Source organism: Rhea pennata, chromosome 1, assembly GCF_028389875.1.
Source record: "Rhea pennata isolate bPtePen1 chromosome 1, bPtePen1.pri, whole genome shotgun sequence".
Lineage (NCBI taxonomy): Eukaryota > Metazoa > Chordata > Aves > Rheiformes > Rheidae > Rhea > Rhea pennata.
Window position 1 is genome coordinate 33,047,473 of NC_084663.1, and position 19,111 is coordinate 33,066,583.

General features: G+C 37.9%; 1 protein-coding gene across 1 annotated transcript in view; it reads left to right on the forward strand.

Moving 5' to 3' along the window:
- TMEM117 (transmembrane protein 117) overlaps window positions 1-19,111 on the forward strand; it is a 210,579-nt gene that overhangs the window by 72,764 nt on the left and 118,704 nt on the right. Inside the window, exon 4 of the mRNA XM_062567500.1 lies at window positions 17,577-17,676. Within this exon, the coding sequence (XP_062423484.1) occupies window positions 17,577-17,676 (100 nt within the window). The remainder of the gene's footprint in view (window positions 1-17,576; window positions 17,677-19,111) is intronic.

The following is a 19,111-nucleotide window of genomic DNA, read 5'->3' on the forward strand; positions in this document are numbered from 1 at the left end:
CTTAAAAATACTGCAGGAAGGGGAACCAGTGCTATTATACATGAGTGGCCTAGTCTTGTCTCCAAAAAGAATGGAAATAAAACTAGACTCAGAATGTCTTGCACTCACTGATGTTTGAACATAAATGTGAACATTATTCAGGTATTCAGGTGTGCACTTGCCCAGGTTTTGGTTGAACTTTACAAATCCATCTTTAGTGTGGAGTATCTTTGGATTACCGTGGGAATATCCTTTACATTGCTCGAGACTGTGAAAATACTAAATAAGAGAAAGAGTTACCCCTGGGGAGAGGAGATAGTGAACAGCAGATCTTAAGCATGTTTGCAACTAGCAGTTGTGAAACAAACTAACAAAGTAAAAAGTCGTAGTTTAGGTAGTTTGATGTGAGAAATATTGTTTCAGTTCAGCAGTCCACGATGGTAACCTTTTCTTGTATGGATCTCTTATCCCAGCACTGAGCCTTAAGGACCTCACCATGTTCACAACTTCTGTTTTTCAAACTTTCTGTCCGCTTTTCTGTTGAATAGGTTAATGATTATAATTGAGAGATTCCTTAACTAAATAAAGAACGAGTACCGTTTTAGGCTTAACTAGGCATAACCCACACTTAGGAGTGAGGGTATTTGGCATCTCCTGTGGCAGAAGGACCATCTATGATATGTCTCTCTTAAAAATGTCTTCCAAAAATCATTCAGATGGGGAGAAATAGGATCAACTTCTTAGTCCCCTTCCAAGAGCACCCTTTTCTGTCTTTATTATTTTGAAGTAAACTGTCTGATTTTGTTTAGTGGGGATGTTTTTGTCACTAAATTTTTCATAAGCAAAAGATTAGCATTCTTTAACAAAAAGCAAATCTCTATGAAGTTAAGATCATCCGAAACATAACTAGTTTCTATCTTGCCTGTCTGGTGAAACCCTTTTGGGTTTCTTTACTTTGACATTGACTCAAGGAACAATCATCTGTCTTACGTCTACATCAAATCTTGCTACTCACCTGATTTACTGTCATTCTTGTAATTAGCAATTATTGAATCTTACTAATTTTTCACTGTGAATTTTAATGGAAAGAGATTTGCTCCTCACGATAAGCAGATAAAAATACTTTGTCTACTTAAAGTAGATAGAAGTACTCTGTCTACTTAAAAGTGTCAGCAATTAAAATGTAATAAAAAATAAAATACTGTTAAATTTAAGTTTAATGAACATCGATTTTGTGGGCAAAAAGGCTCTTTTCTATTTTTTTATGAATTAAGTGTTTCATTTGAGCTTTTAACTTTACTTCATGGTAGTAGTAAAACATTTTATGAGGAATGAAAATGCTGATAACCACGTCTTAACCTGAGAGACATACAGATAGATTTATGTGATGTTAAACTGACAGGACTAGAGTAAACAAAAGACAATAAAAATGCCATAGAAAATGCCCAGAAAACTTCCATTGGTGAGGCTGTTTCTCTTGCAGACTGCAGGCATGATGCCAGCATAGCTCATATACGTATTTTCCAAATCTTAACTTATTCTTCCAGCTGGAAGAAGCATATGGCTAATGCTGTCTTCCCACAGGTACTTTTGCATGTAACAAGGCAGGACTGTGCATGCTGTTCTAGCCTGCCAGAGTGCAGATATGAGGCTGTGCCAGAGATTGTCAAGCCTGCAAATGGTTAGAGAGAACAGGGGGGTGAAACAGTATGTTGAAAAGGAGAGACTACCACTTCAAATAGAAGGATCATGGCACATTTAGACCTCAGCGATGCTGCAAAGAAGACCTGGATATTCCTCATCGGTGGCACGGTGTCTTTCACTCTCTAGTGATCTGCTTGTGAGAAAGAATTGGTGAATTAATGACTAAGTCTTGTTTTGCTTTAAGGAAATGGCAAAATACCAGTTGCAAGTTTCTGTTTCAGCAGTCCAGTTGAAGTCTAGGGGTAGTCCAGTGAAGATGGTTTTATCTAACCTGATGTATAGCCATTTCTTAGTCATTCCATTAGTAACTTTTTATTCAAAAAGAAATCATGGTAGGCTTTTCAGTTCAAAACTTTTGTTTTTACTTTGAACAATTTTTCTCTATGCAAAAACATGATTACTGTAGTTCATCTGGAAATTTCAAAAACTGTTCAAAAACAAACTAGAAACTAAGCAAAATGGGATTTAGGGGGCAAAAAAAGGGATAACTTTCTCTTCAAAATTTGAGTAGCACTGTGTCTGTTTTTTTCTTCCCAAATCTAATCAGCTGGCATGTGCTTAAAGTAATGAAATCAGCAAAGCACAGAGTAATCTTTCCTTTTACAGTGCTTGGTGCTGTCAGGTTTCTTGAGATGGGTCATCTATTCTGCAAAATAGGTATATTTGTGCTGCTATCCTAATAAAACTCTAGTTTCTTGAGTTGCTTCTTCAGCACACTGGTCATTGTCCATTGTGCTGTTTCTCATCTCAGACTTCTGCAGGAGCTGTGGGAATCTTAAACTTCAGCAACAGACTCTGGGCTCTGCTATGCTTTGGAGGGAAGATCTCAACTGCTAGAATGGGTGACTCTTAGTGAAAACCTCATCCCAGAAAATCTTCTAAAAAACAAAACCGAATGTCATAATTCCCACAACAATGACAGAAATCAGATTGTCAGTTTTAAGCATCCAGAAAAAGATACCTTTCATTCAAGTAAATCTTTGGATCAGCTAAGCACGTTCTTCCTCTAAGTCAAAGCATTTTCAAAAGTTGGTCTTAATTCAAAAATTTGCAAGCCAGTCTTCAAATTTCTGTTAAGGAATGACAACTGAATCAGTTTGGTTATTATTATCCAAAGATGTATCTACAGCAGAAGTGGAGACAATGTATAAGCTTTTGGTATCTCCAGTATGTCTCTTGCACTGGGGTGGCATTCCAGATGCTCCCGAACTGCTGAGTAGGGTGGAAGGAACGCCTTCTTTGCCACAAAGACACGTTGCTGGCTCATGTTCTACTTGTCCACCAGGACCCCCACATCCCTTTCTGTAAAGCTGTTTTCTAGCCAATCAGCCCTTACCCTATGGTAGTATATTATTCCTTCCCACATGCAGGACTTTGCATTTCCTTTTGTTGAACTTCATGAGATTCCTGTTGGCTCATTTCACCAGCCTGTTGAGGTCCCTCTGAATGGCGGCAAGCCTTCTGGTCTGTCACCTTCTTCTCAGTTTAGTTTTGTCTGCAAGCTTTCTGGGTCCCGGAATCAATATGTCCTCTTTGCACTGTTGTTTAGCAGTGGGATCTGCTTCCACACCTCTGCGCTCAGTAGAGTTTGGGGATAAAGAAGTACAACCTTTAGTAAAGGATGATCAAGTTAGGCTCTACTGCAGTAAGCTGTAACCTGTAAGAAGTAGCAATACACGGTATAGTAAGTAGCAAGATCATGGGACTAGATGGGAGGCATGTGAGGATACTGAGAGTGCTGATGACGTCATTGTGATCTCTGTCATCTTTGCAAGCTCAGGGCAAGTGGGGAGCTCCCTGATGGCTAGTAAAAGGCGCACATTACCTCAGTCTGCCAAAAGATCAAGAAGGAGGGCCAAGGAAATTACAGACTGATTAACCTCACAGTAGTCTCTGGGAGGTTAAGGACCATGTCCTGCTGAAAGCCATTTGCAAGTACATGAATGATAAGAAGGTGATTGGGAATAGCTTGGATTTACCAAGGGTAGATAGTGCCTGACCAGTCTCATGACTCCCTGTGATGAAATGACTAACTCAGGGCCACAGGAGGAATTAGTGAATGTTGCTTATCTTGACTTCAGCGAGGTTTTCAACACAGCCTCTTATAAATATCCCTTTAATCAGATAAGGGAGATAAGGACAGGATGGAACTGCAAGGTGGTTGAAAAACTGACTGGACCGTTGGGATCAAATGGTTGATCAACAATTCCAGTGACTGGTAGCTGGTGGCAAGTAGCATTCCTAAGTGTCAGTGTCGACTCAACATAAGTCAACATTGTGTCCTTGCAGGGATGAAATCTAACTGCGTGCTGGGCTGTGTTAGCAACAGTGCAGCCAACAGGTGAAGAATATTGGTAATTCCTTTCTGGGTGGCACATGCAAGGCTGTATCTGCAGTACTCTTTCTAGTTTTGAGCTTCTCAGTACCTGACATATGAAGAGAGACTGAGAGAAGAGCTTTTTTTTCCCTGAGGAAGAAAATGCTAAGGAGTATATAATTGCTGTCTTTCTACCTTACAGGAGGTTTTAGAGAAAAGGGGCTGCTCTGTGCTTGGGGGTGCACAGTGCTAGGGTGAGAGGCAACACTCACAAGCTGCAGAAATTCCAAGTGGTTAAAAGAACTGGGTGGTTGGACACTGGAACAGGCTGCCTAGAGAAGCTGCAAAATCTCCATGCCTGGAGGTTTTAAAAACTTAGTTGGCATGAAGCAACCTAATTTAATGTTGAAGTAAGCCCTGCCTTTAGCAGGACATTGTATTTGGTAACATCCACAAGTTCTTTCCAGCCTAAACTATTCAGCGTTTCCATGAACAGTATAAACATGAAAATAATGTAAAATTAATTCTTTTGTACTTGTCTGTTTCTTATTTAGAATAAAGAATCACCTGTAGAACTGTTTCAGTCAGTACAGAAAGAAATAAAATGCTATCGGCTTTAAGTGCTGACAAATGACCACCCTCCAGTATAACAGAAAATGTGAAAACTGGACATGAAAAAGTGAAGCCAGATTCCTGCAAGGGGCAGATCCCCTGCCAGCTCTGAGATGTAACCTTTGGGGAAATCAAAGTGGTGACTCAGTGTAGTGCACGATGTGCCTGTACGGCAAGTAAATCAAAGGGGATGGGGTCACAGTCCATTCTTTTTTCTCTGATCTGGCAGAGGATTTTGTTTTTGACTGCAGTACAGAAGAAGAAATGGAACTTCAGTTCACAGAGGGACAGACTGCTGACTGAACAGCCTTCAAAAGGAGAAAATAAAAGGTTCTTTAAACATTACAGGAAATAAACTCACAAACATGACTAACTGGGGATAGTTCTGTTTTATTTTTTTAGCAGATCATCTGCATTATCCTGTTAGTGTTGAGATTTCTCACTAAGTTGATATATTTGTCATGAATTTCATTATTTGATATTATGAATGTTTCTACTTCATTAATGTTGAAATGAAGACCTAAAGAATATAAACTTCCCATGTACTAAATGAAAGTGGATATAAGGTTGATTTATAAATAGGAACAGAGTAGTTTTAAGGTGAGTGGAGCAAAATGTGGAAATGGAATTTTGCAGAGCTGTTGGCATTGCTTTTTTAAATAAGTGATGTTAGTAAGTGAAGATGACATGTTTTTAAAATTTCTAATCATATTTATTTTAAGAGGATGTACTTGAGAGCTAAATATATGAAGGTAGAATTCAAAAAGATAAGGATAGATTCTGGGCATCTCTGAAAATCCTACCAGTAGTTCTGACATATCCAAGATAAATTGTGATTTATATCTGAAATATTGTTTTAATAATATTTATAATAGTATTAAATTGAAATAGAGCAATACTTTATCAACTGTGAACTCTATTTGCTTCATTAACTAGAAAGTAGAAAGTCAGCATGATCCTAATACATCAAAAAGAGTTATATAGTACTAAGTCTGACTTAGTGTTGTGATCTATCATTAAAATACTAATGTGGAAATATTTGAAAAAATAATGGATAAAACACAAAGTGGGCATTAATTATATCTGATTTTCAGCTTTTTATTCTGAAAAACATTTTTTTAAAAAAGGATGTATTTTAAATCTTTGTTACAAATGAGATTTAAAAGTCCTGGAATATGATAATTTAATCATAGTTCACCTCTGCCCAGTAGTCACCGTAGATTAGGCCTCATTACATTTTACTACCTTACACCTTTTGTAGTGGTGTGTCTATTATTGCTTGAAAGTGACGGAGCTGTTTACCACCTTTTTGAAAATAACAGAATATTTTGTGTAAGCTTATTTTGTGTAAGTTTAATTGAAGAATTGCATTCGGTCTTGTTTGTTGAGAGCAGGCATTTCCTAATCATTCTCATATCCTCAGCTAGGTTCAGGAAGCTGAGTCACTCTTCACAGTAGTTGTTCCTGAACAGAGAGAGGGTTTATAATCACTCTGCAGAGCCATCCAACAACCTTCTGTTTTCCCCGTTCATAATTGTAGAATATCAGTCTAATTATAAAATTACAAAATCGGTAACTAAACTAAGGAAATACTTAACATAAAATACATTAACATTGTTCCTGAACTTTTGTCTGCATGCAGTGTAAAGTTTTCAAGGCATTCTTGCTGGTGACACTATTTACTTCAGTCAGTAATATGGGGACAATAACTTCCAGAGAGTGTAAAACTATTTCTGGATGAGGTTATCATTGAACAGTAGTGTTCTGAAAAATTTCCATTCCAAGCATCAGACAAAGATAGAATATTAACTCTCTAGCTTATTTTATTCTGTTTTTATCTATCCTGCTAACAATCTGTTCAACTTTAGAATTAATTTACTATTTTACTGAAATCTTAATTTCAGTTTACTAATTCCTATAAAGATTTCTTACAGATAATGCTTTAGCGTGTGGTTTTGGTTGATCTTTTATCCTTGGTCTTGGCTGATATTTTATCCTTCTGTGGTCCTTACCAAATTTAGCATTCAGTAATTTGGAGTACCAAGGGATCCTAGCACCTACTAGTGGAATCCATGAAGCAAGTGCAAGAGCCATTAGTGTTTATGATAAAGTCAACCAAGCAGAGAGACACAAACATTTGTTTCTATTAGATTCTGCAAAGGCCTTTTCTCTACTTTCTTTAGACTTTGCTTATGTATAACACATAGGTCTTATGTTTACATTTTCATTTAACCTTACTCCTATCATTTTGACTTGTTCTGTTTCTCAGTGCCAAAGCTACCCCCTGCATAAGCAATATATGCCAGTGTATGTAATTGACTTTTGCTTTATTCCTGTTAATGTAAAATGCAATAAAATTTGTTTTATTCTGTACCATATTTTTAATAAATCCTAAGCTGTGTAACGATGTGAAGAAAAAAAGTGCTGTCAGTATAAATACTGTACAGTATTTTTAATAAATCCTAAGCTGTGTAACAATGTGAAGAAAAAAATTGCTGTCATCTTTCTCCAAGCAGTTCAGGGGAATGTATAGCAGCATATATTTTATTTTGTTGGACTCGAATGACAGGATAGGGAGAAGATGATCTTGGCTATTTGCATAGATGTATTCTGTGCCAAATCCTCATCTGTTATCATGCTAAGTGGGCAAGGTCTTCCCATAGGAAACGAGAGCTCTTGAAGTAGAAAATCAGAGCAGTCAGTTCTAAAATGCACTCACTCTCTACCACTCCTTTACATTTTGTTCAGACAGTAAGTTAGATAACCTTTATGTTTGATAAAGATTTTAGCTTTAAGTAAGTATGTTTATGTAAATGTAATTTTAAATAATTTTTAAACAATTTATTTTAAAAAGGTCTTGAGAAGGCCTGATCTGATGTCAAAGTTGACCCTGCTTAGTGTGAGCGGTTGGACCAGATCATCCTCTGAGGTTGGTTCTTTGCAAAAATCACAGAATCGCAGAATGGCTGAGGTTGGAAGGGACCTGTAGAGAACATCTAGACCAAACGCCCTGCTCAAGGAGAGTCACCTAGAGCACATTAGACAGGATCATGTCCAGGCAGGTTTTGAATATGTCCAGAGAAGGAGACTCCACAACCTCTCTGGGCAACCTGTTCCAGTGCTGTCACCCTCACAGTAAAGAAGATTTTCCTCCTATTGGGAAGGAACTTCATGTGTTTCGGTTTGTGCCTGTTGCCTTGTCTCCTGTCACTGGGCACCGCTGAAAAGAGTCTGGCTTCACCCTCCCTTAAGGTATTTGTAGACATTGATAAGATCCCCTCTCACTCTTCTCCAGGCTAAACAGGCCCAGCTCTTGCAGCCTATCCTCATAGGGCAGATGCTCCAGTCCCCTAATCATCTTCATAGCTTTATGCTGGACTCTCTGTAGTAGTTTCATGTCTCTCTTTTGCTGAGGAACCCAGAACTGGACACAGTCCTTGAGATGAGGCCTCAGCAGGGCTGAGTAGAGGGGCAGGATCACCTCCCTTGACTTGCTGGCAACACTCTTCCTAATGTACCTCAGGATACCAGTGGATACCTCAGGATACCTTCTTGGCTACAAGGGCACATTGCTGACTTTTAGTCGACTTGCTGTCCACCAGGCCTCCCAGGTCCTTCTCTGCAAAGCTGCTTTCCAGCAGCTAGCCTGTACTGATGCATGGGGTTATTCCTCCCTCGGTGCAGGACCCTGCACTCGCCCTTGTTGAACTTCATGAGGTTCCTCTCCAGCCTGTCCAGATATCTCTGAATGGCAGCACAGCCCTCAGGTGTATCAGCCACTCCTCCCAACTTGGTCTCATCAGCAAACTTGCTGAGGAGGCACTCTGTCCCCTCTTCCAGGTTACTGATGAGCAAACTTAACAAGACTGGACCCAGGACTGAGCCCTGGGGAACTCCACCAGCCACAGGCCTCCAGCTAAGCTTTGCGTCACTGATGACGACCCTCTGAGCTCTGCCTTTCAGCCAGTTCTCAATCCATCTCACTGTCCACTCATCTAGCCCACACTTCCTGAGCTTCTCCAGGAGGATGTTATGGGAGGCAGTGTCAAAAGCCTTGCTGAAGTCAAGGTACACGACGTCCACTGCTCTCCCCTCATCTACCCAGCCAGTCATTCCATCATAGAAGGCTATCAGATTGGTTAAGCAGGATTTCTCCTTGGTGAATCCAGGCTGGCTACTCCTGATCACCTTCTTTTTCTCCACATGCTCCAAGATGAGATCTATTTTTCTGTGATTTTGCCTGCTTTAATTAATTAATCAATTAGTATACTTTTTAGTAAATCTGTTCTTCCACAGTGACAGGTACTAGTACTTTGCCCCTGCCAACAGTTCAGTTTTGAATGTTATCACCAATTGGTCTTGCTCCTGACTCACTCATTTCAAATATTACTTGTCTTTATGGAGAATAATTCAAATAAATACTTCTTTGGAAAAAAAGTTTAATTGAATCTTCTATAAGAGTTACAACTTTAATAATTAAATTACATAATTTTTATATATATGTGTTGAATGATCATGAAATAAAATCCCAGATTAGTTTTTTCCAGTTTAGAATAGTCATTACATATCCAATACAGTCTAGTTTACTCACTCGGTGCTTTGCTCACATAATCTGGACTTGATTCATAAGATAAGATGAGAAGTTTCTTGTGAAGCAGTAAGTATTTAAATGGAAAGTAGAAAATTGGTAAATTGATTTTGACAGTACATGATGTAACTGAGCCTCAAATTACTAGGGTGAATGTTTTCTTATCTATAGTTAAACTATGAATCCTCTAATAGCGTATCTGACCTTATTTTGTATTGTACTTTGAGGCAGAAATACATTTTTCTGGAGAAAAAAGCTTGCACAATAAATGCTGCTCCATCGTGAGCTGGGCATGAAACGGTTTTTGTGTCTCACAAGAGTTTTTGAGAGTTTGAGGAATCTCCCGTCCTGATTCAGCACAAGAAGTTGAAATCTTGAAAGTGCTTACGATGTGCAAGTTCAGAAAGCAAGTTGGATTTGATCATAGAAATGGATTAAAAAAAACCTCAAGCTGTGAGGGAAACCTGCTTCAAGCCTATAATGGATGTCTTCTCTGTTTCAGATATTCTGAAATGTCTCTACAGCAAAACTTTGGAAACAAAAATGGCAAAAACTTCGCACTCTGTTCGGATGTATCACACAAAACCTTTGTAGCCTTTGTAGCTTTCCTCGCAGCAGTTACACTCTTCTCACTTTCCAGTATACCCACAGGTGTACATAATTCTGATGCAAATTTGAAGTGAGTTGTATGTCAGTCTCCACTGCTTCAAAAATGGGTATCCATTTGTGGGTTGTGTTCATAGGTAGTTCAGATTACTTCTCAGATTCAAACTCCATCCAAAAGGCTGATTCAAGTTAAAAGCAAAGACTGTCTAGCATCTGCTCTGGTGAAGCATCTCCTCTTGTTCCAGTCACAAATATTTAGGTTTTTACAGTGTGTTCTAGTGTTTGGTGAAACATGAGGAGTCCACTGGACCCTGCTGAAAGGTCAGTCCTTCAGGCACTTGTCATGCGCTGCAGATTATCAGTGGTTCCTGAAGATAACACATTGAAAGAAGGCACACAGTACTTGCTTCGCTCTTGAAATTCAAACCAATGTTAGTCTTCACAAAACCTTAAAACATTATCGTTAACTAAGGAAAAAAGCATGCTCTGTTTATAGCAAATAATTTAAAATGATTTATTATAATACATTTTCACAAGTTTAACTTACATTTTAAGCTTACTGTTTTGGCAGAGCCACATCAAATTCTTTTCAGTTATGTTTACTGAAAATCTGTCAACAGCGATTCTGGGAAGGCATTTCTTTGCTTATTCAGCTCTGATTCATTAACTTATTACATGTTGTGTGCTGTTGTCTGGCTTTTAATTTTAATTTATAAAAACTTCATCAATGGTTCAGGGAGGTTTAATAATTTGAAATATGATTGATACATGTAAGTTGCATTCCCTGGTAATACTTAAGAGCTTTTACTAAAATTTGGTAAAATGTATTTTTGCCCACTTGGGCTGCTATTCACAAATCCACTCAGAATGATCTGTACCACCTGCAAGTTGTTCTAATTTGTCCTTGTTGGTAATAATAATGCTGCAGTTACTATCAATTCAGCATTATAATAATGCAGATAATCTTTTCTGCCATCTCTAAAATTGAATCTGATGATAGAAAGTACAAAGAATTTGCTGGAATTCAGAAAAACTTTAAACATTATCAAAGCACTTGGCTAGTACATTTACATTACATTGTTAAGTTCCAAGTAAATAATTTAATTTTGTTTATACACTGGCAACAATATGAACAGTTCTCTTTTTTTAAATTGAGAAGCTTTTTTTTTTTTTTTTGCAAATGACAGTTCTGAGAATCTTGCTGCACATCTGTCCTTATCCCTTCTTAGCTGTGATGAAATGTCAACACCAGGAACACTCGTGTGCAAACAGTGTCCCATTCTGAGGAGTTCAGCTTGTACAGCATAATTCAAATACATTCCCACCACAATCTTGCTTAGTTTAAAAACAAAGTAACATTCTCTTTATTTAAAATAAAATGTTTGGTTGTATCTGTTTCTTGTTCAGTTACTAAAATAACTTAAACATCTCTAAAGCATTGCCTTATATATTCCATAGCTTCTATTATTTTCAAATTTTAGAAACTAATTTTTTAAATGTCACTTGCCAGACAAATTACGTGCATTTTAAGATAAAGCAAAACATATAAGAAAAAAATTTTTTAATATAAAATAGTATAATAAAATAAATATAAATAAATTTATTTAGAAATAAAAAGAAAAAAATGCATTTTTTTAACGTAGGATTTTTAAAACTCTGGGCAACCATTCTCCTTTAATGTATGTGTGCCTAATTTAACCAGCTGTTCAACAACTTGTTGAAAAATAGTGCTTGTTATCCTTCTCCGGATGCTTAGGGAAAGGGCTGAGATAGCAAATCTGCGTGTCTGTAGAATGTGTTACAATATGATAAGTCAAGATCTTCTTTAAACCCTCAAAATGGATATGCCCAAGGCAAGTTGTCCTATTTGTGTCCCTCAGCAGCTGTGCTAGCATTATGGACTGTTTTACTGTAACACTGTATCATAGCATATAGCAAATGCAGTGAATCAAATAGTGTGTGGCTTTAATGTTGCGTGACATTTGCTCAGAGCACAGTCATACAGAGTTAGCTACAGATTTTTACTAGCCTGTTAAAGGAGACGTTAAAAAGTGAAACAGTTCTTTCAACTTGATTGTCCACTAAAACAATTTGCAATAAACAATTTGTTATTTTTAGCAGTAAATAAATGTCTTAATCCTTTCCCTTAGTGTCAAACAGGCCTGTAAATAAAGATCAAGGTAGAACCTTTTACTTCATTGCTTCAGTGAAGGAACTTAACCAGTTGTTAAACAGTTGAAGCAGAAACCTAAGCAGCTGCATATTGGTTATACAGCCGTAGTGCTTGTGTCTTGCGCTGTGTGAGTCTGTTGTAGGGTTTGGTAAGACTGTGCTAGGGAAGACAGCTAGGGACTGTGCTTACGTGAAGATGCTACCCACACAGTAGCATTAGGAATTCTCCAGACAATATGGCCTTGCTTGAGCAATGTAACCATTTTTTGCTGATGAGAGAGGCTAAATGCACTCTGTAGCTTTTTTTTTCCTTCTATCCGACTAAACAGAATTTACATTTAATGGTACACATTGCACATTGCACAAGAGCCAAAATGCCAGAAAACTTGGGTACAGTATCTCATGGATGTAATCAATTTCAAAAATCAAAAGCAGAGGATACAGCTTATATACATTTAAGAACATAGAACAGTTTAAGAACATAGATTTTTCTCTTGGTTTTGAAATGGAAAGTATTAAATAATGCATTGAGTTTTCCCCATTAAAACTGTTACTAGTCAAATTCTTTTGTCAGGCATCTTTTGTGCTTTTTCCCAGACTATCCCATCCGCAGGCAGTGCTTTGTGGTGGATGCTGTAGGGGTAGTACAGCATTCTGGATCAGAGCACTGACAACTCAGCTAGTGATTCTCTTTGTGGTTCTGTTCATGTCATTTATGGTTAGGCCTAAAAAGAAAGGTAGGTGTAGCAAATCCTATCATATAAATCCACTGGGAGTTAGATGCCAATATGCACAAAGTTTATTTTAGTCCAAGGAGGCTAGACTCCTACTGTAGTGGAGACCTCTAACTTTTTTAAGATTGCAGATCCCTGAGATTTGCCCAGCAGAGATGCAGACTCTTGTAGTCCCTAACAGTAGCCCTAACTTTCTGAATTGCCTTTTGCAAATCCTTTAGAATTCTGTGTGTTGGCCCTCAGGGATGCTTGTAAGTGAAATTAGGCTTCTGCACTAAATTCCTCTCAAATCCATTGATTATGAAGATAGTCTAGGAAGATTAGCATCGTTAGGCTAATGTTAATCTGTATGAATACTACTGACTCTATGAATGGCTACTGGTCCCTGAAGAGAAGTCCAGACTCTGTACTGGGCATCAAGTGCTTGAAGATTGTTGGATATGTTGAAATAGGATCCAAAAAAAACCCACACAGTGAGCAAGGAACTCCTGCAATTTGCAGTAAAGGATATAGACTTAGGACAAGAATATGTTTCAAATCCTATTGTAATTTGTTTTAAGCACCTCTATTAAGACTGTTCTTTTGATCTAATCTAGACACCTGCCCAGTGCATCCATTTCATTTCTCTAAAACGAGAGGAAAGAGAACTCTTCTCATATTTTTGAACAATGAAAAGGACTGCTCCTTCTTTAATCCAGCAATTGAAACACTCACATGAGACACTGAAGTTAAGGGTTTCCCTTCCCCTTCCCCTAAAGGAGGTTGAAACCCACATTTCTCATCCTCTTGGGGAGTGTCATGTACACAAAGCTACTGTCCTAGTTGGAGTTAATCTTCACCTTTTCTCATTGGGATTGGCAGTGAGACAGTTCTATAACTTGGTAAGGTCCTTGGAATTGGAATTTGATCTTGTGTGTTCACTGCCAGTTGTTTGATGCATTCACGTCCTCTGTGTTAATAAACAAACATGCTGTTTACTGCATTTTTAGTGGCCTTGTCTTGTAGTTGAACTCGCAAAACACTTCACAAATGGAGCTCTGCAGGCAAGCCAAGTGGAGGAGTAACCACTTTATGGATCTCTATCAAAATAGAAAGTGAGCTAGAAGCCAAATTACTCGTTCCTGTGGAGAGCTGCCCCTGTACATGCCTGGAAGCAGAACTTTAAATGACCTGGGAGCTTTAAAAGTCAAGTCCCCAGTGCAAGTTAGGCAGCCCTGAGGTCCATAGGCTGGTGAGCAGAGCTTTTCAGAATCACGTTTCTGTTTCTTGATTTCAGAAACTTGTGTAAACACGTTCCCAACCAGCAGCGTTCAGTTACAGCATCAATCCATCGGTTTCAGGTGTTTTGCATTGTGCCATGGAGGCATCCCAAGGAAGCCCCACTGTGGTCAAGCCGTTACTGAATTCTGGTTGTATCATTCTTGGAGAATGTATCATTCTGAGCCCCCCAAGGCTGTTACCTCTTTGACACCTGGTTAAGCAAAAGATTGGTTCACTGCCTCTTAATTTGCTCCATTCTGGTGTCGTAGAAGCTTCACCTGTATTGGCACAGTGTGCACGGGGGAAGGCTAGTAAGTGCATGGCCTTTTGTGCTGTTTGCAGGTGGCTGTGCAGTAGGTCATTTTCCTTATGAGGTGCCGGTTAATAGGATGGCAGGTCTTATTGTCTCTGTGCATCTTACAGATTCCCTGTGACTCTGACTTCAGTTTCTAACAGCAGAGGCATGGATTTTCAGCTGAACAAAATGTTACCATTTGCCATTCTGTCATTCTAGAGTGCGAAGTATGGATCAGGGACTGTGTATGCACTCTTTTATGTATGTTTTTAGTTATTTCGACACTCTGCCTGTGGTAGATTAAGAGTAATGGAAGCTTGTGGTGATGTGTCTGAGTATTTCTCTGCAGACTGCATAAACTCCCATGCTGTCACCTGTTGGCCCTTGTCAAGTCATTTCACTTTATCAGGTGTACCAAGGAAGCTTAATTCAATATAGATAATTAGCAATTTAGCTGGAATGCAAAGTAATAAAACTGCCTCAGAAACACATGTATCAGAATGCAGAACATGTACAGACTTTTTCTTGAGCACAATAAGAAACATTTGGGCCTTCTTCCTTTCAGGAGAGCTTGCAGCTCTTGCAGAGTCTGTATAGAACACTGCGCATGCCAGCCCTGTGCCTTGGATACCCTAGAGTGTGTAAAAAGGCCAGCTGAAGGCAATGTAAGGCCATGCATCAGTGTGCTTGAAATGGCATTAGTTGCCTGCATTTTGGCAGCTGAATCTTGGCCTAAGTGTTTAAGCCCTCATTTATAGGAACATCAGATGTGTCTAGGCTGTCAGATATGTCACAGGACTTACAAGAGATCCATACCCTCTGGCATTGTCAGCTGGAGGCCAGGATATTTCACAGTACCGAAAATGACTTAGTCACCTAGCTTTCACAGTGCCTTTTGGTACATGAGAAGCTTCGATGTGTTAGCTGTCCTTCAGTAACATCAGGCAACTGATTCCTTTATCCAGCATGTCTACATTAGGGTAAGGATGAATCAAGCTCTGGTTTCCATTTACTGTACTGACTAGGGCTGCACTGGGAGTTTGGATCATTGCTTACGCTTAAACTTAAGTGTTCCTCCTCAAGCTAAATTCCACCTTTAAATTTCCTGTGATGGGCAGGAAGACATCACCTCAGCCTTGAGCTTCAACCATAACTTTTCCTCTAGTACATGTAATAATGTTGGTAGCATCACAGTGGCTTGTACGTCTGTTTCCAGCTTTTAAAAAGTGTCCTTTTGCTTTCAGGCTGTTAGTCATTTTGTCAGCTGCTAGTGTCACTCTTATTTGAAGAAATCTCTTTGAAATTTTCTTTTCTTTGAAAAATTTCTCTGAGATAGCGCTTGTTTTACTCTTGTGCTGTGCACACTCTGCTGCTAAGTCCAGAAAAGTGATCTAACACATGTATTTTTTTCAGTTCCCTGTTATTATCTTTTGCAACAACATGAATATAGGCAGCAACCTATGATAGCGTTTTTTGGACTGTTTTTTTAGAACTATGTGTCTTTCTGCTTCAAGTTTCTTTTCCTTGTCTTTTGGTCCCTCTGTTGTATGCTGTTGTGTCAAAGTCTTGTTCTACCATTCATAGGCTTTAGCCTGGAAAGAGTGATTCCCTTTACTTGGCAGCTTCTAGTTTTACTCTCAAATCTCAGTCACAAACTTGTCCTTTACCTATAGCATTTGCAAGTATTGACTCCTCAGCCTTTAATTATTCAGTTATCCTCTATGTTTTTAAAGAGCTTTTTACTCCGTTATGAGCTTTAACTGCTGTATTTTTCTACTCAGAATGTTTCTGTAGCTTGGGCTTCCCATGCGGTATGAATGTACCATGGTACAGGATTTAAATATGCCAAAGCAAACAGAAGCCTTTTGACAAACAACTCTGACTATGAAATTTAACTGGAGCCCAACAGCTGTTAGCCCTCCTGCAAGGTGTGGACATGAGTCTTTGATCAGAAGTAGAGTAACTGTTTAAATAAGAAAGCTGTAATCACCAGCTAAAGCTTGAAAGTATTGTAGCCTTCAAAGTGGGGATTTTTGCGTGATAGAATTAATTTTACATCTGATACTGTTAAACTATATATCCCAGTAATGTATCATCAGGCAAGCATGCCTTTTCTTAAAATGGCAGCTATTTGTATTTATTTTTAAAATAAAACTTGAAAACTAAAAATGTATTTTTTCTCATTTTTGAAGCCCAAAATGCGTATTTTGAAAAACACAGAATTACTCATTGTATTTTGAAATGAAAATAATCCTGCAGAGCCTAGGACACAGAATGTATGTTAATAGTTAACAAAACAGTAGTGAATTTAATTCCTATTACTATTTCTACATTGATGCTTTCTGCTCCAGAGAATATTAAATTGCTTCTAAGCAGCTATACAGAACGATGCATGGATTTGTGCCAGCAAGATCCTGTATCTTGACAAAATCTTTAGGTTTTGTTAAAACTGCTGAAGAAAGTGGGATCAACTCGCACGAATCCAGTTGCTCCTAGACCTGGTACATAAGAATGGTAAGACTTGAATAATGGATAATACACTGTTCAAGGAAGTTGTTACATGCAACTGGGTCAGTTGGGTACATCCTTAAATATGCATAACGTTATATAAGCTGTATTCGCAGTCTGTGAAATCTGTGTCTTGAAAACAACAGATTCCACTTGAGAAATTAAAATATAAGGGATACTGTTATTCAGTGTGTTAGGTCTTGAGGAGGATGATGTCTTCCTAAAAACTATGAAAGACTTTAGCAAAGGAAATGAATATATTAAAAGCTCTTCCTGTTGCCCAAGAGAATGTTAATCCAGCACAGTAAAATTCTGCAGAGCTTGGCTGCAATGTTGTATTAGAAAACATGTGGTTACATAACTGGTAGAGTTAAAAGTTGAGTGGCTCAGTTAAGTTTATAAAGAAAAGTTAAAGATCTTAATTTTTCTTTATAAAGAGTTTGAAAAATCACGGATTCAGTGAGTGCTGAAATTCCATTTGTATTCAGCAAGAGTTAAAAAATGTAAAATAGTTTATATTTCTAGCAGATTTACCTAATCCTAAAGCCTTTGCCTGTCTTTCTTTTACCCCCTTCAAAATGGGCATGGATTGTAAAATCAGATTCACATTTCCATTTCTAACTGGAATTGACCCATCCAGGTTCAGTACTATGTCAACACTTAGACCTAGCAGGACGAGTGATTATGCAAGAAATGGGAAATTTTTCACAGTTAATCATAAATTCTGTCACTAAAGCAAATTCTCTATAACTGAATCAAGCAAACGTGTGTAGCTTACAGTCTGCGTTCTTGTTCCCACAGTGCATACATTATAACAGACTTCATGGGCATCAGGAATGAAAATTTTATGAAGGTAGCTGCAGTGGGGACCTGGATGGGAGATTTTGTCACGGCATGGATGGTAAGAAATACAATATTATTACATTTTAAAAGAAAAACTAAAGGAATATGTTTGTTGGTTTCGAGCAAAAGAGGAGATGGGAGGAGAAGAGGAGGGAGAAGCCTGAATGTCTTGAAGTAACACTCGTGTTTCAACCCAGATAAGTAGAGAGTTAACGAAGGCAAGATGGTATAATGTGGATTATGTAGTCAGCTGGGAGTCCAAGAGAGTTCAGTTAATCAGAGTACAACTTTGTTCCTTCTACTGTGAGTGGGAACTTCTCCACTGACTTCTGTAAGGACAGAACTGTCCTTCCTTTGTTATGAACTAGTGTCATGACTTGACATACAATAAAGCAGAATAATGACTCAGGTGAAACATGTCTAGAGAAAAGGAGAAAAGAAGAAAAATTTTCTGAATGATGTAATCAGGAAGGATGGGGATGAGAGAAAGCAAGCCAGTTACATCTCAGAACTTGAATACAATCTGTTTGAAATGAAACTTTCAGATTAAGTTTGTCTCTAATTTAGGATATTAGAAGAATAAACTTTTATATAAGATTAAACGTTTTCATGAAGCTGCTTTTCACTTGAATTACAATCTTTACAAAGGCACTCTCCTGAAGTACTGAAGATCTATGTAGTCAAAATAAACCAGCAAATGACAGCTAATTGTGAACAAAATGAAGTATGTGCAGATGTGTTTTGATTGTTCAGGAAAAGCATTTTTTAAACATGAAGTAATGAAAAGTGAATGCATTTTTTGTTTATTTTTTAGTAAGATTAGATTTTTATGATTAAATTAGGTAATAATTTTAACAGCTATGACTGACATTAGTAGCTGAGGTCAGTAGGACATTAATTTGAATTGAGAGAGAAGTGTATGATTTTTAAGAGTACAGAATTGGTTTAAATTAATCTCTGTTCTTTTTTCTAATGATTCACTGACACCTAAGTTTGTTAGAATAATCAACATAATTTTGGAAGATTTTGTTATATTTTACACAGAGAACATTATTTGATAGTGAATGTTTATCATATATCACATTTGCACTAACTGAAAAATTCTCAGCATTTGTAAAATGTAGCCAGTGACTGCAGCAATCTCAGTCAAGGTGGATGAATTTCAAGACTGTGGTATGTGTTAGGAGAAAATACTATAGGAACAGTTTGAAGTAGGAATGACCATAAGATTGTAAGACTGAAGTCTTTTAAGACTATAGGAGTAATTGTAGAAGAGTCATTTGAGTTTCTCTCAATTTATCCTCCACATATTTCATATTTGGAGCTTACTGAACAAAAGGCAAAGAAAAATAACGAACATCAAGGATTTTTTTCAATATATCATGCACTATGTGTCACTGGCTTCTCCAAGACGAATTATATTCTGCGAAATGGTGGCCATGAAAATTGAGCACATAGCAAATCATCTGTCCAAACAAGCTCACAGTAAGGAC